We start from the raw sequence: 21,596 nt of genomic DNA, 5'->3' as shown, positions 1-21,596 counted from the left end.
TGAAATCAATCATTTTAACACCCAAGATGCTATCAGCTAAACAAATTTTCCAATAAGTGATACAGTAGATCAAGTTCAAATATGAACGTGTCACTTTTCTTCCCAGTTGTGTCTGAAGTGTTTTCTAACATTCCTTGTTGTGTCGACATTTTGACATTTATAGTATAAGCAAAACATGATCAGGTATTATGGAAGCTACAGTTTATATCAAGTAGTAAATTATACATAATGCCGAGCTTTTCATCCACAGTTCTTGTAACAAAAAACCAAAAAACAATTGACTGGGAACTGTCATAAGTAGTATTAATGGGCTGGGAAAGAAGGAAATGTTTTGGAGGATTTTTTAAAAAATAATTTGAAACTACCTTTCCTACAACTTTTTAATATTTATAGAGAAGTGCCATTCCCTCCCACCCCTACCCCCACCCCACTTTAAATGCCAAGATATTGAAGGTTCCACCAGGAAAATGTGCTGAAAAATGAACCTAGAATTTCACACTACAAGTGTCAGATCGGTCAGAGGACAATTACAAGATTTCGTAAATGAACCAGCACTTTTTTCCAAAACATGTTTTTTTTCCATCTGAGCTAATTTTAAATATTTTAAAAGCATTAAAAAGTGGATGCCAATATTTTGGGAGCGGTAAGCACAGGAGAAAACATTTTCTATAGTGTTACTACTATCTCACTTCTGCGAAAGGACAACAAAATGAGGTTTATGCTACCTCACTGTGTATGATCACAGCTGGATCCTAATTCAAAAGGGCATTTCTGCTTGTCTGTATTAAAATCCTTTGACTAAAACCTACATATTTGCTCATTTTCTATAATTGTTTCATTTTTCCTATTTGAATCAAGGAAAAGGTCTGTGGCAAAATCACCTAATAACCTCGTAAGTGCTTGTTTTATGAATCTGGCCCTTAGTCAAGAAGTTACATTCAAAAGTCTTTTAATCACCTTCTGATCAGAATTTACTGGATTGTATCTAAGTTCAAGTTCAAGGGTATTAAAATGTGTAAAGGAGACTTTGAAAAAATGGCTGGGTTATAGATTTTAACTTCTTAACTAGAAAACTGACTCCAAATAGATTTTCTAATTTACAATGAATCAAAAGAAAAAACATTAGACCATAGCAAAAGTGGCACAAATGTATCAAAAAGCAAATGAATAAACATTTGAGAAGATTTAGTATTAGAAATTGTAATAAATTTTGGAAAGATGAATTGATTTTAGTTAAAAGGTATAACTGACAATTTATTGGGCGGGAAGATGCATTATTTTCCAATTGTTATCCACCTACAGTAAAACTGATTTGTGTCCTATTGTATTTTATGGAAAAGGAGAGAGCAACTTTCAGTGATTTAGATTAAATGTATTAATCATAACCAAGCACTGTGAACTATATATCTACTATTAAAGAAGATTTTTGACATTTAATTCTGTAGCAATATTTTGGCTCTGTACCACTCTTCCTAAATCCAATTCCTGCTACAGTTGGCAGATTTCTCCCTTTTAATTTTATGAGGCTTAAAGTAGCATTTAACCACCCATGCGGTAAATAATGCAGGATTAGAAATATTTAGTGTTTTGTTTCCCTTTCAAGAGTACTAATCCATCAAACCCAAAAATATTTTCTAAAAATTTCTGGTTTTTAGTAATATTTAACACCAAATACAATAAAAACTAAAGCATTAAATAAAGTATCACAGTCTTAATATATTTCTTTCCCTAAACCATTTCCCCCTAAAACCATTGTAATAAACATGAAATGAAAAAAAATGCATATATAAACCTGAAATAAAATCTCACTTAATAGCGGTTAAGATAAAGATCGGATAGTGATTAGCTTAAATGCCACTGAGAAAAGCATAGTAAACTCCTCTCAATTCTTTAACATTGTACACAGCATGATAAAGAAGCAAACTCTATGACTATACTGTCAGACTCTTAAAAATAAGATACTTATCCTAGACTTCCAAACAAAAACGCTGAATGTAGACCAAAATATATGTTCGGTGTAATACTTAAATGGTTTTCTGACTTTTTGGAAAAATTCAGTTTTTGTTTCAGTCTCATTCTTTCTGTTGCTCAGACTAGTTTTTTTTGCTATAGAAAATCTGCCTTATGATAACCTCCTTCAAGTAATAAATTCTTAAATTTATTCTATATACTGTAAATTGTCTTTAACGTTTCACAAACAATTACATATATGATTATAGTTTGTTAAAAAAAGTTAAACCAATGCGGTACTTAAAAAATCCCACACTTCTGATTTTATTTTTTTTAAACTTAACTATAAAATAACATCTAAAATGACTAGGCCTGAAAGATCAGAGAAAAAAATTCTATTTATTTTCTTTATGTACTGGACAGAACTCTAATCTGACCTTGTTTATTTCTTTTCCCTGCATTGTCACTCTATTTCCCTGTTTATGAAGGTCTGTCACAAAGTAACATGGGAGAATAAACCATTTTCTTTAAAAAACAGAATATGACTAAAAAATACGAACTTTGCAAGACTCCCAAGACTTTTGAGGGCAAGGGGTAGTACCTGGTACTACTTTTAACTCAGTTGTATTATATTTCCTAGATTTCAAATTAATAGTGTCCCTTAAACATCTCACAATAAATTGGGACTTAATATTTGTACAAAGAAGTTTTCTACTCATGACAGTCTCATAATTTGGTTTTACTGTATATCCTATCAATAAATAGTAAGAAAGCTTTAAATGTTACGTAGAAATAAGCAACCCATCTGGACAGTCTAGGCATTTGATCTAAAACTATTCACTTGGTGGGTTATTTTATAAAAGGTTTTAATATAAAAAGGAAGGTTGACATAATGGTTATTCAACAGATGACAGTAAATTAGAAAATAAATGGATAAATACATATTTCTCAATTCTGAGAATTGAAGAAAAGTTAAATTTCCTTGCTTTTTAATAATTTGAAGAGATGCCATGTCAATGTTACAGCAATAATGAAAATGACTCAAATAGTTATAACTACGTTATTTTGATAATTGTAAATGGTGGTTCTAAAGTCAACAAAAAAACCCCATTTAGACAAGGAACTAGACAGTTAATCTATAGAAAAAATATTGTTCAAAAGTCAGTTTAAGTCTGTAATTCACTCAAGGGACTCAAATTGCAAGAGGCCAAATAGAGCAGTTTTTTTGAACTGCATTAACTATTTGTATTTGTTCTTTATCCATCCATGCTTACAACATGGAGTCTGAAAACTCATATGGTGTCAATATAGAAAACAATGATATTAATATGTTTTCAAATACATTATTCTGGCATTACAAATGGAAAAGCCAATGTACAACACCAACATACAAGTACTATGCTACAAGGATTTTCACTTTCCAGTGACAAACCGTCAAATCTAGGATTATTAGTTTACTAAGAGTCCTCCATGTAATTACCTTTCCACTGCATGGTTGCTTATTTATCATATTTTCTTTTTAAAAATTACTATATCAGTCTACATAATTCTTTATTCTATCTTGATTTTTGCTATTGGCTAAATATAGAATATATTAATATAAAATAATATTCACTTCTGAAACTCCTTCCATCTGAAGATCCCAAATGGTTGTAACATTAATCAAATACATCTATAAGCCAATGAAGGACGAAAGGGCCCTATTGAATTCAAGTAAATATCACAGCATCCACTACTGGTAAGCAGAAACTGTTTATCAGCTCATACCAACCCTCCACAAAATATGAACACCACCATATCCCTGAAGTTGCAGGAAGAATTTCAAGAGGCAGAATGGTTACCAGTGCTGGAATCTGGGCAGAATATTAAGATTAACACTTCGTATTAGTCAGTACAAGTGGTCAGAACCTCAGCTTTACATCCCATCTGAAAGTTTTCACCTTTTGCAACATAATGTCTCTAATGACATATTGTTACACTGGTTCAGTGCTGACTCAGATGATTCATTACTTTTCCCTCTATCTTTCTGCATTACTGTATGTTCCTTGGAAGTCACCCACACTAGTACTCACCCTGACTGAAGCAGCTTAGCTTGTATGATATCCAGAACCACTGAATAAAGTGGTATGGCAGGTGGCATGGACAGTAATGAAAAAGTCCTGAGTGCCAATCAAGGCTTGACAAAGACACCTTCTGTGGTCTTGGGAAAGTCACAACTTCTTCCTCTGTTTCTGCATCTGTAAAATAGGTAAAATACTGACCTACCTATCTAATACAGGAATTAAAAAGAGCTCTGAACATTACTCCTGGGGGAATTCTGCACCAAAAAATTAAATTCTGCAAAATTCTGCATATTTTATTTGTCAAAATAACACAATATAATCATGCCAACTTCAACTACTTTGATAATTTATTTCAAAATAACTGTCAGCAAGTATGTCTGTAACATTACAGACAAAGATTCAAGTATTAATTTTTTTTTTTGACAAATAGTCCTTACTAGGCATATTAAGACAGAACTTTGTATAATAATAATTCATTTAAACTACAATACAGAAACATATTTCCCGCATCCCTCAGAAGCAGTGTAAAGGCTTGGGGGAATCTAGGGTAACGGAGGAGCTGAGGAAGTGGGAAGGAGCCTAGGAGTGAACCTCAAGGTTTGTTGGGTGTGAGTGGGTGAAATATGGAACAGGTTTTGGGGGGGGGGCAGAGAGGGGGAAGGATTATTAGGGAGTTGGGGCGCTTCCCCCATGCAGACCCTGGCTGACTCCTTGCCTCTCCCATTCAGTCAGCACATCTGCCCCTGTCCCCATATCTCCCTGTAGCTCTCCTCCCCCCTACACCTCCCTCCTCATGTGGTCTCACAGCACCCTCCCATTCAGCCCCTGGCTCAATGCTCCTGTGCCCCCACCACAATCAGTCTCCCCCACACTAGCCTTTCTGAAGGCCACTCAGTATGACCCCCAGCAGCCCTGTGTGCCCCGTGCTGTCCGTCACATGTCTCCTCACCTGGCCCTGCTGTGAGGAAAGCAGCCTCTCACCCCTTCCCTCTTCCCAGGCTGTTTGCTCCCAACCGGAGCCAGCTACCTTCTCTTCTGGCACCACAGAAGCCCCCTGGTGGGCAAAAGGTGTAATTGTAGTGCCTCTCCAGCAGAATGTATATTCAGCTGTGGGGTGGGACCTACAGGGGACATGAATTCTGCACGTGTGAAGTAACGCAGAATTTCCCCAGGAGTAGAACATGAAAAAGGCTACATAAGGCCCATGTTTCATCATTATACATTTGCATTACTGTTTCAAAATTGCTGGCGCAGAGATCTCAATCCTGCAATCCTTCGTCATGAAGTAGTCCCTTAGATCTCAATTACTTCCATGAATAAAGACTGCAAACTTGGGTTCAGTGACTGAATCCCAGAGAAGTCAGTACTAAGTAAGTTAAAGATTAGTTTCAGCCTTAAGGGTGACCTGTATTTTAAAAATTAAACAACATGTAGAGCTACTGTACATGCCAAATACCGAAAGTTAACAGGATTCAGCGTTGTTGTAGTTATGTTGGTCCAAAAGTTAGCAGGATGGTTAAAGTCAGGAGAAATACAAAGTGGGTGAGGTTGCTGTTTTTGAGGTTAGCAGGGGGATTTGGTTCAAAGAATTTTAAACACTGCAAGAAAAAAGTTTACTCTCAGTGGATAGTCAATTTTCCTTTGCTTCAGTGTTTGGGAAACTGAATGTTTAATTTCATATATAACATACACACACACTTTATTTGCAAGCCACGTTTAAGTCTGAATTTCACAACTTGTTTCTTAAGTCTTTCCTCCCCATTTAAGGCTTCTAAGACCAAATTTTCAGTGGGCCTGAAAATTAGATCGACAAGTTTGTGGGTGCAAAACTGAAGCACTTGTAAATGATTGTAGGCTCAGTTAAGGATATTGACTGAATATCTGACCCTTAATATATCATTTAGCTTTCTTTACGTCTGAATAACTAAAGTCACACGTCCCCAAAAAAATCAAGGCGTTATAGTAGAAGAGCATTTATCTCATTTTCATAACAGCTTGCACTAAAAAAGTGACAAACTGACCACAGCATTTCAACTGTGGCCTCATTTGCCCATTACATCCTACAGTACTAGATTAACTCGAATAAATTTACTCTATTTTCTGAGCCCCTAGATATGTCTCCAAATGACAAACTGTTAAAGATTACGCTCAAGGTTTAGTTTCATTCATCACCCTCAGAGCTGCCTTCTGCATGGTATTTTGTAGCATGTGTGTATTGCACACACATTAAAAACAGTGCATAATAAAAATATACACTATACAATATATGTACAAAAGCAAAAATATAAACTGATATCGCTTTAAATCACAATCCAAATTATGAAACATTCTAATTCCCAGTTTGGATATCATGGCAACACATTTAAGGCTCCTTTATATAAAAGGACAGCTGAAACACATGATGTCTAATCAAATCAGGAAAAAAGTATCAATAGCTCAGCTGCTAGTACAGGTCTGGAAAACAAAAAGGAAATGCACAGGAACACAATACTGTAATAAAATCCTTGGAGTTCTACACAGTATTATGAGTGTGGAAAGCACGCGTTTCAACAGGCCTTGTCTAGGTTAGGCATTTTAGCCACTGGTGGCTATATACCAGTTCATAACCTCACAGCAGACAGACTAATACAGCAGAACCTCAGAGTTATGAATTGACAAATCAACCACACCTCATTTGGAACCAGAAGTACACAATTAGGCAGCAGCAGACACACACACACACACACACACACACACAAAAGCAAATGCAGTACAGTACTCTGTTAAACTACTAAAAGAATAAAGGGAAAGCAGCATTTTTCTTCTGCACAGTGAAGTTTCAAAGCTGTATTAAGTCAATGTTCAGTTGTAAACTTTTGAAAGAACAATAACGTTTTGTTCAAAGTTATGAATATTTTCAGAGTTACGAACATCCTCCATGCCCGAGGTGTTCGTAACTCTGAGGTTCTACTGTATCACCTTAAGCCATTATTTGTTCCATGCAGCTTATCACTGCTTGAAACCAGGGTAAACCTGCACCAATCAAATCACAGTTTCTATTGGCTTTGCCAACAGTTTTGTGGTTTGCCCCAGATCAGGTATACTGGTGGCTGGCCACTGATAACTATAGTTGAGAGAAATACTGAGTGTACATAATGCCAAAGTTGAAAGTGTGCTGTCCTTGGTTCTAAGGCTCATACCTGAGATAAAAATGGATTAACAGAAGAGCTCCCACCATTTCTTTAGTGGATCAGAAATCTAACAAAACACCAATACAAGGTAACTACATAGCTATTTTACAGGGGTTGCCAGTTTTCCTCAAAACTGAAGGGGAATTAAGAAAATATACAATATCACCAGACTCTTGGGGAACAGACTTGGGTTTTACAGACAAAGCCCAAGTGCCACTGAGATAGGTTAGCACTGCCAGAGATACTCCATAACACCAGTGGGGTGTGGACAATTGGCCAGGTGTGCCCAAGGGCCCTCCCCTTGCTACGATCTAGCACATGGGGAAACAACTTCCCATCAGCACCTGTAAGGAACATTAAAGCATGCTTCCCCCCAGAGAAGCCCACGATAGGCCCAAAAAGAATGATTCAATAACATCTTTGCTCAGCCACTACAGCTTTGTATCTTTAACATTTCACAGGAACAAAACCAAAGCGTAATTAACTTCTTTACCAAGGGCAAACAGGTCTATTTTACAGATAGGGAAACTTACGACAGAGATCAAATGGACTTGGCACCATCACAAAAGAAGTCAATAGCAGTTTTTGGAACAGAACTCAGATCTCCTAGTTCTTAGTCCCCATGCACTAAAGATTAGAGCACATTAGTTTTCTATGTAAATTCCTCCAATTGACTTTCAATTGAAAATTTAGCTCATGACAAATACGGTCTTGTTACATGCTACTTTAATTTGTTCCACCCCTAACTGATCTTGAGCTTTCCTGATATTAGGTATCTGAAGGCAAACAGGAAGACAGTGGGTTTTATAGGCCATCGGAATAATGCTACCAACAACTTCAACTTTGGCTTTCTGCCTTTTAAGCATTTTAGGAAGTGCACTATTTGTAAGGTTTCTTTGCTTTAGCCAACAAAAGAATAAATGAGTTCTTCTACAATGTCACATCCTTTCCAAAGGACAACACAGAAAATATGATCTGTATCTCCACATTCAGAGACAAAAGGCTATTAATTTACAGTTAATTTTACAAGATGCCGCTGCTGCTAAGCAGTTATTTATAAGAATCTTCTCAGAAAAGACAAATGGCAAAATTAAAAAGAAAAAAGAAGTTTTTATATTAAGTACTGTATGTCCAGAGATGAAGAGCTTGCATTAAGGTTTAATTTTCTGAAATCCAGCAAAACGCATGAAAAAACCACCATAAAGATACACTAACAGTCTCAGAACCAAAAGTTAGTGGCAAATTCCAGAAACCTGGAAAACAGCTACTGGAGGAAGACAAAGTGTTTCTTTCTTATGGTAAATTGCAGAAATTGGGAAATCATCTTGTTTCTAATTCTAATATCAAAATCGGAAGTAACTATTCTTCTCTTCACAGACATAACTATGATAGTAGTTTTAAAAATAGACTGAAGATGTTCCACGAGAAAGATGCTCATTCAAGGGCAAAGAAAGAACAAACATTCGGTATACCCTGGTTTAGAAGTAAACTATAGAGTAATTGTAAAAGTTAATTTGTGTGGCCAAGTTAAGATGAATTAAAAGAGCTTGTCACCCTGAATAAATTTCTAAGATATGTTTTCAAAAATGTAATAAGCCCTCCTGGAATTTCTGAGACTAGTCCTGGAAGCAACCACCTTAATGAAAAGTTATGCCCAGGGTTTAAATACAGCCGGAGCTGCCTGGAGCAGAACTCTGATAAATATTTTCAAATCCCTTGGGAGCTCGGACGCATCTCTCTCCGCCCCCTCTGGGGCCTAAAGCCTGGAGCCTCCCAACCCCACACGTGACACCTGGGCCCCGAATGGGGGGCGTGTGGGGGGCTCTGGGAAATAATCGGAGAATTTAAGCCCTGTTATGCCCTTTTTGGTACTGTACTAGAAGAGATTTTAAACCAGTTTCCAACATGGCATTAATGTTAGGCTCACAGAAGAAAGTTATTGTTTAATATTTTAAATAGTAAATTATTTGATTTATTATTACTTTAACAGTTGAACTTTAACCAGAATGTCCAATATGAACTTCACCGGCTGTACAATATTGATGATTTTAATAATTGGTATTACGCAGCTGTGCTTAGAAATATATTTTTGTATCTTAATCAGTGCTGCATGGAAAGGCCTACCTGCAGTTGCATGGTAATATAGAGTTGTTATCTCTACAAAATAGCAACTAACTGACATGTTAGTCAGACTTACTTTTTGTTAAGCACCAATTGTACTCAGTGTTTTACTGGCATGTTTAAAGACACTGTCCACATCCCGAGTTTACAATCTGGGTAGACGCCACACAAAATACAAGAAAGGGGGAAAATGGAACATGGCATAATACCAAGTAAAAAAAGTATTTTTATGTAAACTTTATATATTATTCTTCCTTTGCCTTCTGTAATCACAATACATTCCCACACCCATGAGAGAGAGAAACCAGATTATGATTTCACTGTTGCAGATTTCAGTATACAAAATAACCTTAGAATACATAAGTGGTGGGGAAAATTAAAATTTGTAAGGATATTAAACACATACAACTCCAAAGAACTCCACTTCCAAAAATTCTGGAATACCTAATATTATATTTTATGACATTTTCATGGCCTCAGTTTTTTGATGTACAAAACCTCCTTGTAATAACTCCCAATTAGAGATATAGTATTCTCATTTTTTTACCTGGGTTTCATTATTCTCCTCCACCCCCTGCCAAAAAATGTAAGTTCTTTGTTCCAGATCTCACATTTTCAATTAAACCAGACCCAACTTTTATGCAAACGAGTCAAATGCATATTGTAGATTTTTATTACCTGGTAGGGCAGTTTCCAAAATTTCGTAAGTGACCACTATTTCAATTTATTTAAGAGTTAGGTCTCTTTCTGGTTAAATGGACTGACTCGGAAGCAGTAATGGTTTGTGGTGACCGTGGAAGAAATGGAGTAGAAGAAAAAAAAGACATGTTCCATGCATCATTAAATGCCCTTTGGATGTAAAGTCAGCTGAGTAATCTGTTACTTTAACTACTTTTAACTTTATGATTTTTCACTGTATTTTGGAATTGATTTAAACAAAATTAGTGTTTGTTAGCAAACTGAATTTGGTATCTGATTTTTGTGGCAACTGTTTGGCTCATGAATTATGACCTCAGGGGAGCAGAGAAAGGGTAGAGTACTTCTTCTGCCTGTTTGCGGGATCACTGGCACAAAAAAGGCTATGGTCTCCCTCAGACAAGACCCTGACTAGTAAAGGTCAAGGTGGGCGAAGGAAGCCAAGTAACATAAGGTGGAGAGGTTTTTTTAAGCTTTATCGTATCTAAAACTCAAGTTACTTAGAGGACCGCCTTCAACATTTTAATCAGTAAGTTATAACATTCTTATTCTGACATTGTACTTTAAACCAACCCGCTTACTATTTGTGTATCAGTTTGAGAACAATGGGTCTATGGGATAACAAGGCACCATTATAATTAAAGTTAATTTTATGATGGGTCAACTAAGCTGTTTTTAACACAGGTTAGGAAAAAAGTCATTAACAGTATTCTACTGGGCTCTCATCATGACAGTCAGAAATGATACCTGAGTAGTAGCTCAGCTAGGTCAATGAAAGTTTTAAGGAAAATTCATTTCAGAATTTATTTATGGTGACAGGTGCATTTCATTTTGTGAAATATACTTCTGGTTTGAGAAAAATGGGTACAGTTCTCTTTTAATCACGACACTTACTACTAGATCCTCTCTCTCAAAACCTTTTCTTCAGACTTACAATCCTCAATCTTTTTGTTCTTTAATTGAATTTTTTAATACCTAATCAAAGGTTGCAAGGAAATATTCCTTTGGATAGCAGACCCTGTTATAGCTCTACCACCATTTAATACAATTTTCAAGTTATTTTAACAAGAAACATATTTTTAGAAATCTCTAAAGAAATTCTATCAGTTCTTCAATTATAGAAACATTAGGAGCAGAAGCACTTAAGTTTGCTCTCATAAAAATTCTCACAGCAAACAAGAAAAAGTGCACAGATATTCCTGACCCAACCCCACATAGAAGAGTCCCTCAAAATCATGAAATGGCACCCAAGAGATATGAGCCTCTCCAAAACTGAGCTGGAGGTTTCTTCTCTGAGCACACATCATCTCGAGGCTTCTGCTAAGATTTTCCTGAGAAACCTGAGTCCTGCTTGGACCATATTTTAAAAAAGAAAAGCAAAGAAACCAAAGGAAGTTGAAGCAGAAGTGCTCTTCAACCAGATCTTGAGGAAACACACCTCTCAAATTTAACTTTCCTCATTTATTGTGTCTCCTAAACAATAAACACAAGACCATATAAGAAATATGGATGTCACGGCTATATTCAAAAGAGCTTACATAGCACAGCAGAATTCAGCCAAAACCAGACAGACAAACAGCAGCGTAGCAGCAATTCTGAGTGAGCTCAGGGCCTGAAATAGGCTTATCTTACTATCAATTCCAGGACCAGAGACTAGGAATAGGGAGGAAGATATGGCAGAGCCCACAGGAAGTGCAGCTTGTATAGGTCAACTCTTTTTAAAGCTTAGTCTACTGCTGTCATTTCCTAGATGCCAGGCCAGAAAGAAAGCGGAGTTAGCAAGAGGCACAATCAATACTTAGAGAACTCGAAGTTCATCACGATTACTTCACTTTTCAGGAAATAGGCTGTATCTGGAGCCAAATGGAGTTTGGCAATAGCAAGGGCCAAGAACAGGAGCATCAATATTTTAACATTCACACTCATTTCACTAGAAAACTTCCACAGAAAATGATGATTATATCAACACAATGAGCATCAAGATGAGCAAAAACATTTGAAAAGCTTCCCCCACCCCACAACAGTAAGAACTATCAATTTCTAGTACCTTTAGTTCATAGTACTTATTTTTTCTTTCATCAATTAAGCCTTTTACTGACATATCAGTAACTGAAACTGAAAATTAGACATCTGGTAGACTGAACAAAAACATACCATTTTGATCCAGTGCAGGAAAACTGGATCCACCTTTTACTATGATACCAAAAATATGTAATTGAATAAAGAGAAGCAGAATATGGATTCACAATTCTAATAAATGTGAATGTCAGACTCATTACATCATTTTATTAAATACCGAAATATCTTTGGTAACTTGATCGGGATCCAGGAGATAGTAACATATGTGATGATATAGCTAGACGTAGTATCCTGAAAACCTGTAGTATTAAAGAATTAATACTAATCACTTGGATAATGGAGTAAAGAGAGTGCTTATAACATTTGCAGAAGACACCAAGTTGAGAGGGGTTGAAAGCACTTGAGTACAGGATTAGAATTCAAAAGAGACATTGATAAATTAGAGAATTAGTCCAAAATCAACCAGATGAAATTCAATAGAGACATGTGAAGTACTACACCGGACCCTCGCTAGAACGTGGGATTTGGGATCCATGCCAAGTACCATGTTACAGCAGGGACCGCATTAAAATGAAATTACTGTATACAGTAAACGTCACATCCATAAAGTACAGAAAACCTTAGAAAATAAACTCCTACTGGAAGAAAACAATACATGAGAAAAAAAGTATTACTTTATTAGAGATTTAAAGTAGACATTACAATAAACTAGTCTAGTTTTTCTTTAAAAAGTCGGTAAGTTGCTTTTGCTTCTTGCTGCTGTGCCACTTTCGCTTAGCAAACTGCAAAAGACTACGTAGCTGCATAATTTTTTATAGGCTCAACGTCTTGCATCTCAAAGCAAATCTCTAAGCTGGCTACTGTGGCAGTTGATGTTGGAACAACGTCCACTTCATCTTTCTCTTCTTCTTCCACGGTGAAGGCCAATTCTTCAGCTTCTGGAATGTTGTTTGGTCATACTTCCTGAAGAATTTGGTCATCCATTAGACTTTCAGGAACAGGACAAAATTCTTCTACTTCATCATCGCCTCTTACCCAGGACTTGATATTTTGTGGCAGAACAGTTACCCCGAGCCTGGACAGTTGCTAGCACAGCTCCTGCATCCACTCCATGTCTGTTCTTCCAAGTTCCTCCACTGTAAATCCCTCGAATTCCTCGTCAGACTGTGATCTGTTTTCTTCATTTTCTTCCAGGAGCAGGTGGCCAAACAACTCTTTCACTCCCACCATCCAACAGCAGTTTATTGTTTCAGCGCGTAATAAATTCCAGGAATCGCTGCCAATGTAAAAAGTCTTTTATAGTCAACTTCTTCAGAAAATCGGTGACAGACAACTCACTTTCTATCATTTGTCGTACCAAGTTCCGTCGACAGTGCTGCTTAAAAATGGAGATAATACCTTGATCAAGGGGCTGGATTTTGGAAGTCGTGTTTTTAGGTAAGTATTCAACCCGTATTTTACCGTCACAGGTTCTGAGTCTTTCGGCTGGAGGATGCACTAGACAGTTGTCTAGCAAAAGAACGGCCTTCTCTTTTAAGCGTTTTGCCCGCAAATGCTTTCGCACAAAAACAAATTCGGTGAAGAACCACTGTTCAAAAATCTCTCGCCATCCAGGAATTTTTGGAGTACAAAAACGGCAGGCAATTCACAATTATGTGATGAAAGCACTGAGGCATGCGAGACTTTCCAATGCACAATGGTTTTAATTTATGCTTGCCTGTTGCATTCACACAAAACAATAAAGTAAGGCGATCTTTTGCCTGCTATATCCTTCTTTCTTTCATTCATCTGTTCTGACAGCCAAGGTTTTATTGGGCAACATTTTACAATAAATTCCTGTTTCGTCTGCATGGTAAACCTATTCCTCCGAGTAACCCTCTGTCTCGTAAAATTTCCCTTAGCTTCGCAGGGTACGATTGCATGGCGTCGGCATCAGCAGAGCGTTTTTCTCACGAAACTGCAATCTGAGAGATTCCGTGTCTTTTCTGAAATCGCCATAGCCAACCTGAACCCAAATCGCCTTAAAATGGCTGAATTCGCCATTAAGTTCCCGGTCGAATTTTTCCATTTGCATGGCTATAAGCAGACCAGGCTCGGAATGCCTTTCTGCTGTTCTTGCACAAACCACGCGTACGCTGCAGAATCAAGATCGGCATCATTTGCTAAACGGGCTTGTTTTCTTTGAAGGCCATGCTCTTCAACCAGGTTATGAATGTAAGTTCCAAGCTTGTCAGCATTCTTTAGCCATCCACGAAAGGGGGACTCATTAATGTCAATATCGCGGCTAATCTTTGCCTGGGTTTCGCCATTTCTAAGTCATTCGATAGTGTCCAATTTCTCCTGCACCAAGTAAGCCTTCCTTTTGCCCGACATTTTTGACATCTTTCTAAAAGATAAATACTGTACCTGTAAATTTTTATTACATTACATTTGTATGGCGTTCTAGGCCTAGAGCGAGGGTCCGGTGCACACTTAGGAAGGAAAAAATCGAATGTGCAACTACAAAAAGGGAAGTAACTGGCTAGCACTGCTGAAAAGCATCTGGGGATTAGAGTGGGGATTAGAGTGGATCACCAACTGAATATGAGTCTACAATACGATGCAGTTGCCAAAGAAGACTAATGCCATTCTGGGAGGTATTAACAGGATGCAAGACAGAGGAGATAATTGTCCCGCTCAACTTGGCATTGTTGAGGTCTCAGCTGGAGTACTATATCCAATTCTGGATGCCATACTTTAGGAAAGATGTGAATTAATAGAGAGAGTCCAGAAGAGGGCAACAAAAAAGATAAAAGGTTTAGAAAACCTTACCTAAGAGAAAAGGTTAAAAAAACTGGACATGTTTAGTCTTGAGAAAAGAAAACTGAGGGGGACCTGTGAACAGTCTACAAATATGTTAACAGCTGTTATAAAGAGGATGGTGATCAATTATTCCCCATGTCCATTGAAGGTAGGCCAAGAAGTAATGGGCTTAATTTGTAGCAAGAGAGACTTAGGTTAGATATGAGAAAAAACTTTCTAACTATCAGGGTAGTTAAATTCTGGAATAGGCTTCCAAGGGAGATTGTGGAATCCCCATCACTGGAAGTTTTTAAGAACAGTTGGATGAACACTCGTCAGAGATGGTCTAGGTTTACTTGGTCCTGTCTCAGTATAGGTGACTGGACTTGATGACCTCTCAAGGTCCCTTCCAGCCCTACATTTCTATGATTCTATAGTACTACCCCTCAGGCTCACTATATTTGAATTTCCTATAGTAAGAATGCTGTACATTGATAAAATGGGCACATTAAAAAATGTGATCAGAGTAAGATAAATCTAAGTATGCCAACTCCCACTGAACTCAGCGGATTTTCATGTAGTACACCTACTAAAAAGAATCTAATATCAAATGCTGATATGTAGCATGAGTTACAAAAAATAGGCTTATGCCATTTTTACAGCTTTGGAATTAAAACATGCCTAGTACAAACACGAAGCACTTTAAGTAAAAGGTTTAGCGTACAGAAAAATTACACAGGTATTTATAATAATTAAAAAAAGAACTATGTTAAAAATGTTGAGGCTGCAAAGTAAAGCATTCAAATCATGAAATGCCAAATTTAAGGCTGTCTTCCAACCTTGTCGCTACCTCTTTGTGTTTACGTATTACAATATAGTAATTTAATTACATAAGCATAAACTATTTTTCCATAGGACCCATGCCTTATTCAGTGTGCAGGTTGGACGATGCGTAGTGAATAGCAGCGGTTCAATGTTTATATTATTCTCACTGTTCAATATATGTCTACCCACTAATGACAGAAACAGAGAGTCTGTTTAAAATTTGTTCAAATGTAAGAACAGGCCCATTAAAACGTATGTCTGAATATTTTTCTGACAGGCGATCTGCGTGCCAAGTTGGGGATAACGTAAATTAAAAACCACCCAACTGATACACAGATATCCCACCCCATATTCTCAGCCCCCATGTCTTGTAACAGAAACAAGATGCGAAGAAGGCATTCAGTATTATAAGAAGGTGCTATCCCCAAAATACAAAATATAATAGGTAATTATGACAGCTGGTGATCTTACATTTAACATGAATTTTGTTTCCTTAATAGAGGAAGATCATGTAACAAAGTATTACCATAACTAAAAAAATTGCACTTCCACAGCACCTCAGAAATGTTTTCAGGATTTCATTAATTACCATGGTCTTGATTCTACAACAGAATTTCTGCCAGTAGACCCGTGCATCTTTGTAGAGCCCCATTGTCTTGAGCTCTGCAAAGATACAAGGGTTCATCCACAGTGAACTTATTGCAGGATTGGGGCCTACGTGTACAATGTATACGTACTCTGACTAAATATAATCCTTATAATGTGTGTGTTATACACTGGCATACCTCGTTGTAGAATGTCCATTTTTCCCCTCTTCTTCTTTTCAAGTCTGTATCACTGCTCTTGAGCAGACATCACAGATTCATCTCCGTTAAAAATGAAAGAATTAGGTCACCATCACATTCTGTTCAATGGGTTCAGTCTGCAGTATGCTTCTTTGCTCAGGATATTAATCTTTCTAAAAGCATTCTAGCTCTTCAGTGTAACAATCTAACAGCAGTAATTACTTCTTGTTCTGCGTTATCAGACGTCACAGGTATTAAATGGTTTTTTTCTTTTTGTCACTGGATTGGTGTATTTAAAAGATTTTCTTTGAAAATCACTCATTGATAACACTCTGAAAACAATCTTGTGTGTTCTGACATGAAGAACCAAAATTTCCAAGTTGGATGTGATGGGTGTGCCTGCAAAAATAACCGGACGCCCAGGATGCATGCAGATCAGGAAACTGTTCAAGCTAACAGCTAGCTGTACATTTGCCCATACTTTCCCCCCCTAGATATGGAGCTTTCCAGGGTATTTTACCCTCCTTTGAAACTGTCTCTGGGAACATACCACACAGTCAGAATATAAGGTAACAATAAATTTACCATCTAGTGATAATTCAGTTATCTTTCTTTAATGAATAGCATGCAGTTGTTATACAGGAAACTACTTTATTATTAATACACATGAGGTTTTCTTGAAAAGGAGATGGGTGCTTATAACAATCCAGAACTTGTAGCAGAAAGCAATACATCTCTTGTTATATATACACATATGCAGTATATTCCCATCAACTGAAATTTAATCACCTTTTTACTATTTAGAGGGGAAAGGCAGTTTTTAAGGTGGTTAAGCTACGTATCATCAATACCATGAAGCTAACCTATAAGTTGTAATAGCTCCTATAAAATACCAGAGCGAGATTGCAATAAGACTAGAAAATGGGCTACAAATCCCAGATATGCTCAAGTAAGCAGTGAACCAAAAATAAAAATAGGTAGATCTGAAACCAAGAACTAGATAGCATTCATCTAATTCATGACTACTAAAGGTAGAATTCATAGGCCAAGGTTTTAAAGTGTCTTATTCATCTCTGAATGGCAATTATTGGACAAAGATTTCAATTACAAAATTTCCCTTCTTCCAAAAGGGTTAAATTTCCAGTACTGCTTTTCTATGCTCTGCATATGTAATACCTTTTACAGTTTCCATCATCACGTTATTCTAATGAAGCAAATTAACAGTGTTCTCTGATAAAGACGTTAGAGGATGAGGCTGAAGGCCTTGGAATTTATCATTCTAGGATATGGTTACTACCAGAGAGAACCTTCAAGTTATTGTATTGAAATGAGCTCTCCCTTTGCCTCTCAACTCCCATTCTGATAAAGAATTATAGCTCACTTCTGTGAGTCCTTTTTTCAAACATTATTTTAAAAGCTGTCCCTCCTTTTTCTTTCACTCTCCCTCTAAAAAGAGTTTTCAAACCCATACAGTTTTATTTGAAAAAAGCAGAATTGGGAGTGGAGTGGGAGAGGCAGTGATAACTGGTTTTTCTCTCTTCTTTATCAACATCGTTGTTCCTACAACTGAGGGGACCTTTAATAACAATATTTGTGCTTAGAGGCTCTGGGGATTTTGTGATGTGCATATATGAGTATTAGATCACTAACTTTATTTTAACATATGGCCTAAAAAAAAAAAAAAAAAAAAAAAGGATACGAAGTTGAAGGTGAAAGACATGAGAGTTCTCCACAGAAAAAAGAACAGTACATTAATCCTATGTGCCACGTACACTTAGTATCAGGTGCATTTGAGTAACTTATCAGTTTTGATGCTCCTTTTCAAAAAGGCACGTTAAAAAGTAAAAATAATCTCTCTCTACAATGTGATTTGCTTTAGATAAATATCCCTTTCTTCACATACATCTGCCATATACTGAAACGTGCATTTTTCTTTGACTTTTTTCCCCCCCTACAGTTCATAAGGTAAAGCATTAAGGAACAGTCTTCTAATTAACAGTTTGTTTGGATCATTCCATTATAATATCACTGCTGGAAGGAGAAGAATTAAAAACAAACATAAAAGTGTTAGAAGAACTAGCTTATAGTAGAGTCTTACCATTCCAATTTGCACACTGTAAAAGAATGAATCATTTCAGCTATACACAAACATTAGGATATCAAAGAAAGAGGAATATGCATTTGGTTTTTGTTTGTTTAGTTATAATAATGGAAAAAACAGTTCAAATTGGTTTGAATGAAAAAAAGCACACCTACCAATGCAGCTGGGTTTCCTGAAACCTTTTTGATGTTCCTTGCTGGCATTCCATGAAGATGACTAAATCTACTCTGGAAACCTACAAGCAAGCATTAGAGCTCAGTTTAAAAAGTATTTTATATTACAGACAATCACATTCCTAAAGTTACAGTAGGAGATGGGAACCAAAAGGAATATAAAACATTTTATTTCAATAACAAAGAATATTTTAATTTGTTGTTGATTTTATAGCTGCACCATTTTGCTTCATTTCTAAAACTATTGAATTATTTTATGAAAGCTGTTGAATTACAAGTTTAGGGCCTGATTCTGCAAACCCTGACCCACACAAAGTGTACATTTGTACTGATCAAGGGCTGCAGATTTGCAGTTTGTGTAGACATACCTGTGCTACCTTTAATCTAACTAGCTTGCTAAACCAGTAGTGAGGACACAGAGGTGTGAACTTTGGCATAGTCTGCACAAGTGAGTACATATCCCGGGCGGGGGGGGGGAGGGCTGGCTTTGTGCAACCCACACCGAAGCCTGAGCTGATGTTGCAGTGCCCTCACTGCTATTTTTAGCAACCTACCTAGATCACGTATGTCTATACAAGCTGCAAACTACAGTTTGAACCCGACTGCAATGTAGAGGTTCCCAAAAAAATACACTGAAGTCACGGCAATCAATGGGACTCCTTGTGGGAGTACAGATTTGCAAGATAAGGGCCTAAGAAAAAAGAATCAGTCTCATACCTTCTGAACTTTGCAAGCATTGGCAAATTTATCTCTCATTCCCAGTCTTAGCACTGCTCTAAAAGTTTTTTTTGAAAATTCTCAAGCTGATGAAACTCCAAGATCAAGACCAACCACAACATACTTTACATATCAGATGCAGGCTACAGACATCTTTCCATTGAACCCCAGCTACTATATTATTTTGCCTTTGAGTGTTACTAACCTCTCTTCCCTGAATGGGACATAAGAGGGAAAGCACCAGTTAAGATACTTTCAAAGACTGGATCAGGCAATTCTTTCTCCAATTCCGTTGAGTCCTGTTCCCACCAGTGACCGACCCCAGTGATTCCACACGCACCGCCAGATTCATTTTCATGAAACCAGTCACTCTGCTCATCATCACCTGTGTAAATATAATAACCACCCCCGCCCCCAAATACAGGTTTATTATCCAGAGAAACCACGCTTGTAATCACAATCTTTTTTTTGCTTTATAGTTATACTACAATTATTTGTATATAGCAACGTATATAGGAGAATACGTTTTAATAGCATAACAAGTAATGCCATCAATAAAAACACAAAAAATGTTCTGTTTTAGAACCAATTTAGAAAAGTGAAAAACAATAAAAAACTGATTAATCCTTTGGTGGTAACTGCAGGGAAATCCATTTAAATTACTGCACTTTTCCCATTAACAAAAAACAAGCCTTAATCTCCTGCTGGGAATTAAAAGGTATAAAACTGTGAAACCAGTTCTTTGCAGCTGATAATGGTATATAATTAGCGTAATTTCATGATTTGTATGGCATGTAAAAGGGGGAAAAATCATGAACAGATGTGACTAAATAAAATTAATCTGATTAAGTTTATTAAGAAAAGTTTTGAAAAAGTGGATTTTAAATGAAAAGCGACAGTACCATGAAATATACTGAGAAATGCACTGTATTGCATTATCAAGTTGGTCATTTTTAACAAAAAATATTTTATGGACATTTTCAGTAAATATTAGAGACAATCGCAAAAGCAAGAAAAATTCAACATTAAACAACATCAAAGTCTGTCTTTAACTAATCCGATATAAAAAATAGTCATAGTCCCCCCCCTTTAATTAAATGTTTAAATTAAATTAAACATTTAATTAAAGGTGAACTGCTAAGTTTTAAAAACACTGTTTTGTACAAACATGTAGAGGTATTAAAAAGAAGAGTACAGAGCACTGTATTTTAAACAAAACTTTGAGGCCATCATTTTATCACTGAGGTCCTGAGCTGCTAATTCCCCACTTACTTCCCTCCATTTAGAAGGAAATCCATTAAATCCGACAATATCCTCTTAAGACTTCACTAACTGTCCTTAAATCCAGGAGTTTTAAAAGAAGTATGCTATCGGACTGGTACCATGCCTGGTAGTGTAGTTGCACATAACCTAACATAACTATTTCCATGTATAAAACTGTACGATGCCTTTCACATTTTTAAATCTGCACGAAACACACATTACATGAATGTTTAACATTTAATATGCATGGGATAAAAACATTTAAGGACAATTATTCATTTAAATATGTTTAATTAAATAGGTGGCTTTACACAGTCAAGTTTATGTCAGCCACAGAATAACCTACATATCAGATGTATTTTGTGAAATATCCAAGCATATTTTAATATTTGAATATGGGATAATCATGTAACATGATCAGCAATTTGTTACTTCCACTTTGATTGTGCTAAATGTCATTGTCACTCTGACAACAAAAAGAACACATTGTCATGAAAATCCAAGCAGAGCCTTGAGGAAAACTGGAAAAACAGATATTACAATAATCCACAATGATTTAATTTTATAATTCAAATGCGAGGCAATTCCCCAATACCAGGCCAAGCATACCACTACTGGCTGAAAGTGCTGGTTCTGGCCTGACTGAGTCCATATTAAGAAGAATCAAGATCATCTCACTGATCCCTTACAGATTAAATTATAAATTGATAGGTTTTTCACACTCTTGTACTAGTGAAATTTGTTCAAATAATTGGTTACAGAAAGTTGGTTAAAAATGAAGCAGCCTATAACTAAGAAATGAAATTTGTGAACAGAAGAAAAGGATAAAGCAATACTAAAAATGACTTGTAATTAACAACTCTGCCAAGCTC

The 21,596-nt window shown here is 36.6% G+C and overlaps 1 protein-coding gene across 2 annotated transcripts in view; it reads right to left on the bottom strand.

The window, feature by feature from the left end:
- Nucleotides 1-21,596, bottom strand: part of GPATCH2 (G-patch domain containing 2) — a 181,587-nt gene that overhangs the window by 129,857 nt on the left and 30,134 nt on the right. For both annotated transcript variants that reach the window (XM_074949248.1, XM_074949249.1), the window contains exons 4-5: nucleotides 19,667-19,846; nucleotides 18,727-18,806 (exon numbers count right to left, since the gene is read on the bottom strand). In XM_074949248.1, coding sequence (XP_074805349.1) covers nucleotides 18,727-18,806; nucleotides 19,667-19,846 — 260 coding nt within the window. The remainder of the gene's footprint in view (nucleotides 1-18,726; nucleotides 18,807-19,666; nucleotides 19,847-21,596) is intronic.

The sequence above is a fragment of the Natator depressus genome, chromosome 3, assembly GCF_965152275.1.
Source record: "Natator depressus isolate rNatDep1 chromosome 3, rNatDep2.hap1, whole genome shotgun sequence".
Classification (NCBI taxonomy): Eukaryota; Metazoa; Chordata; order Testudines; family Cheloniidae; genus Natator; species Natator depressus.
The sequence above is the reverse complement of the archived record's forward strand: the minus strand, read 5'-3'. Positions and strand labels throughout refer to the sequence as shown.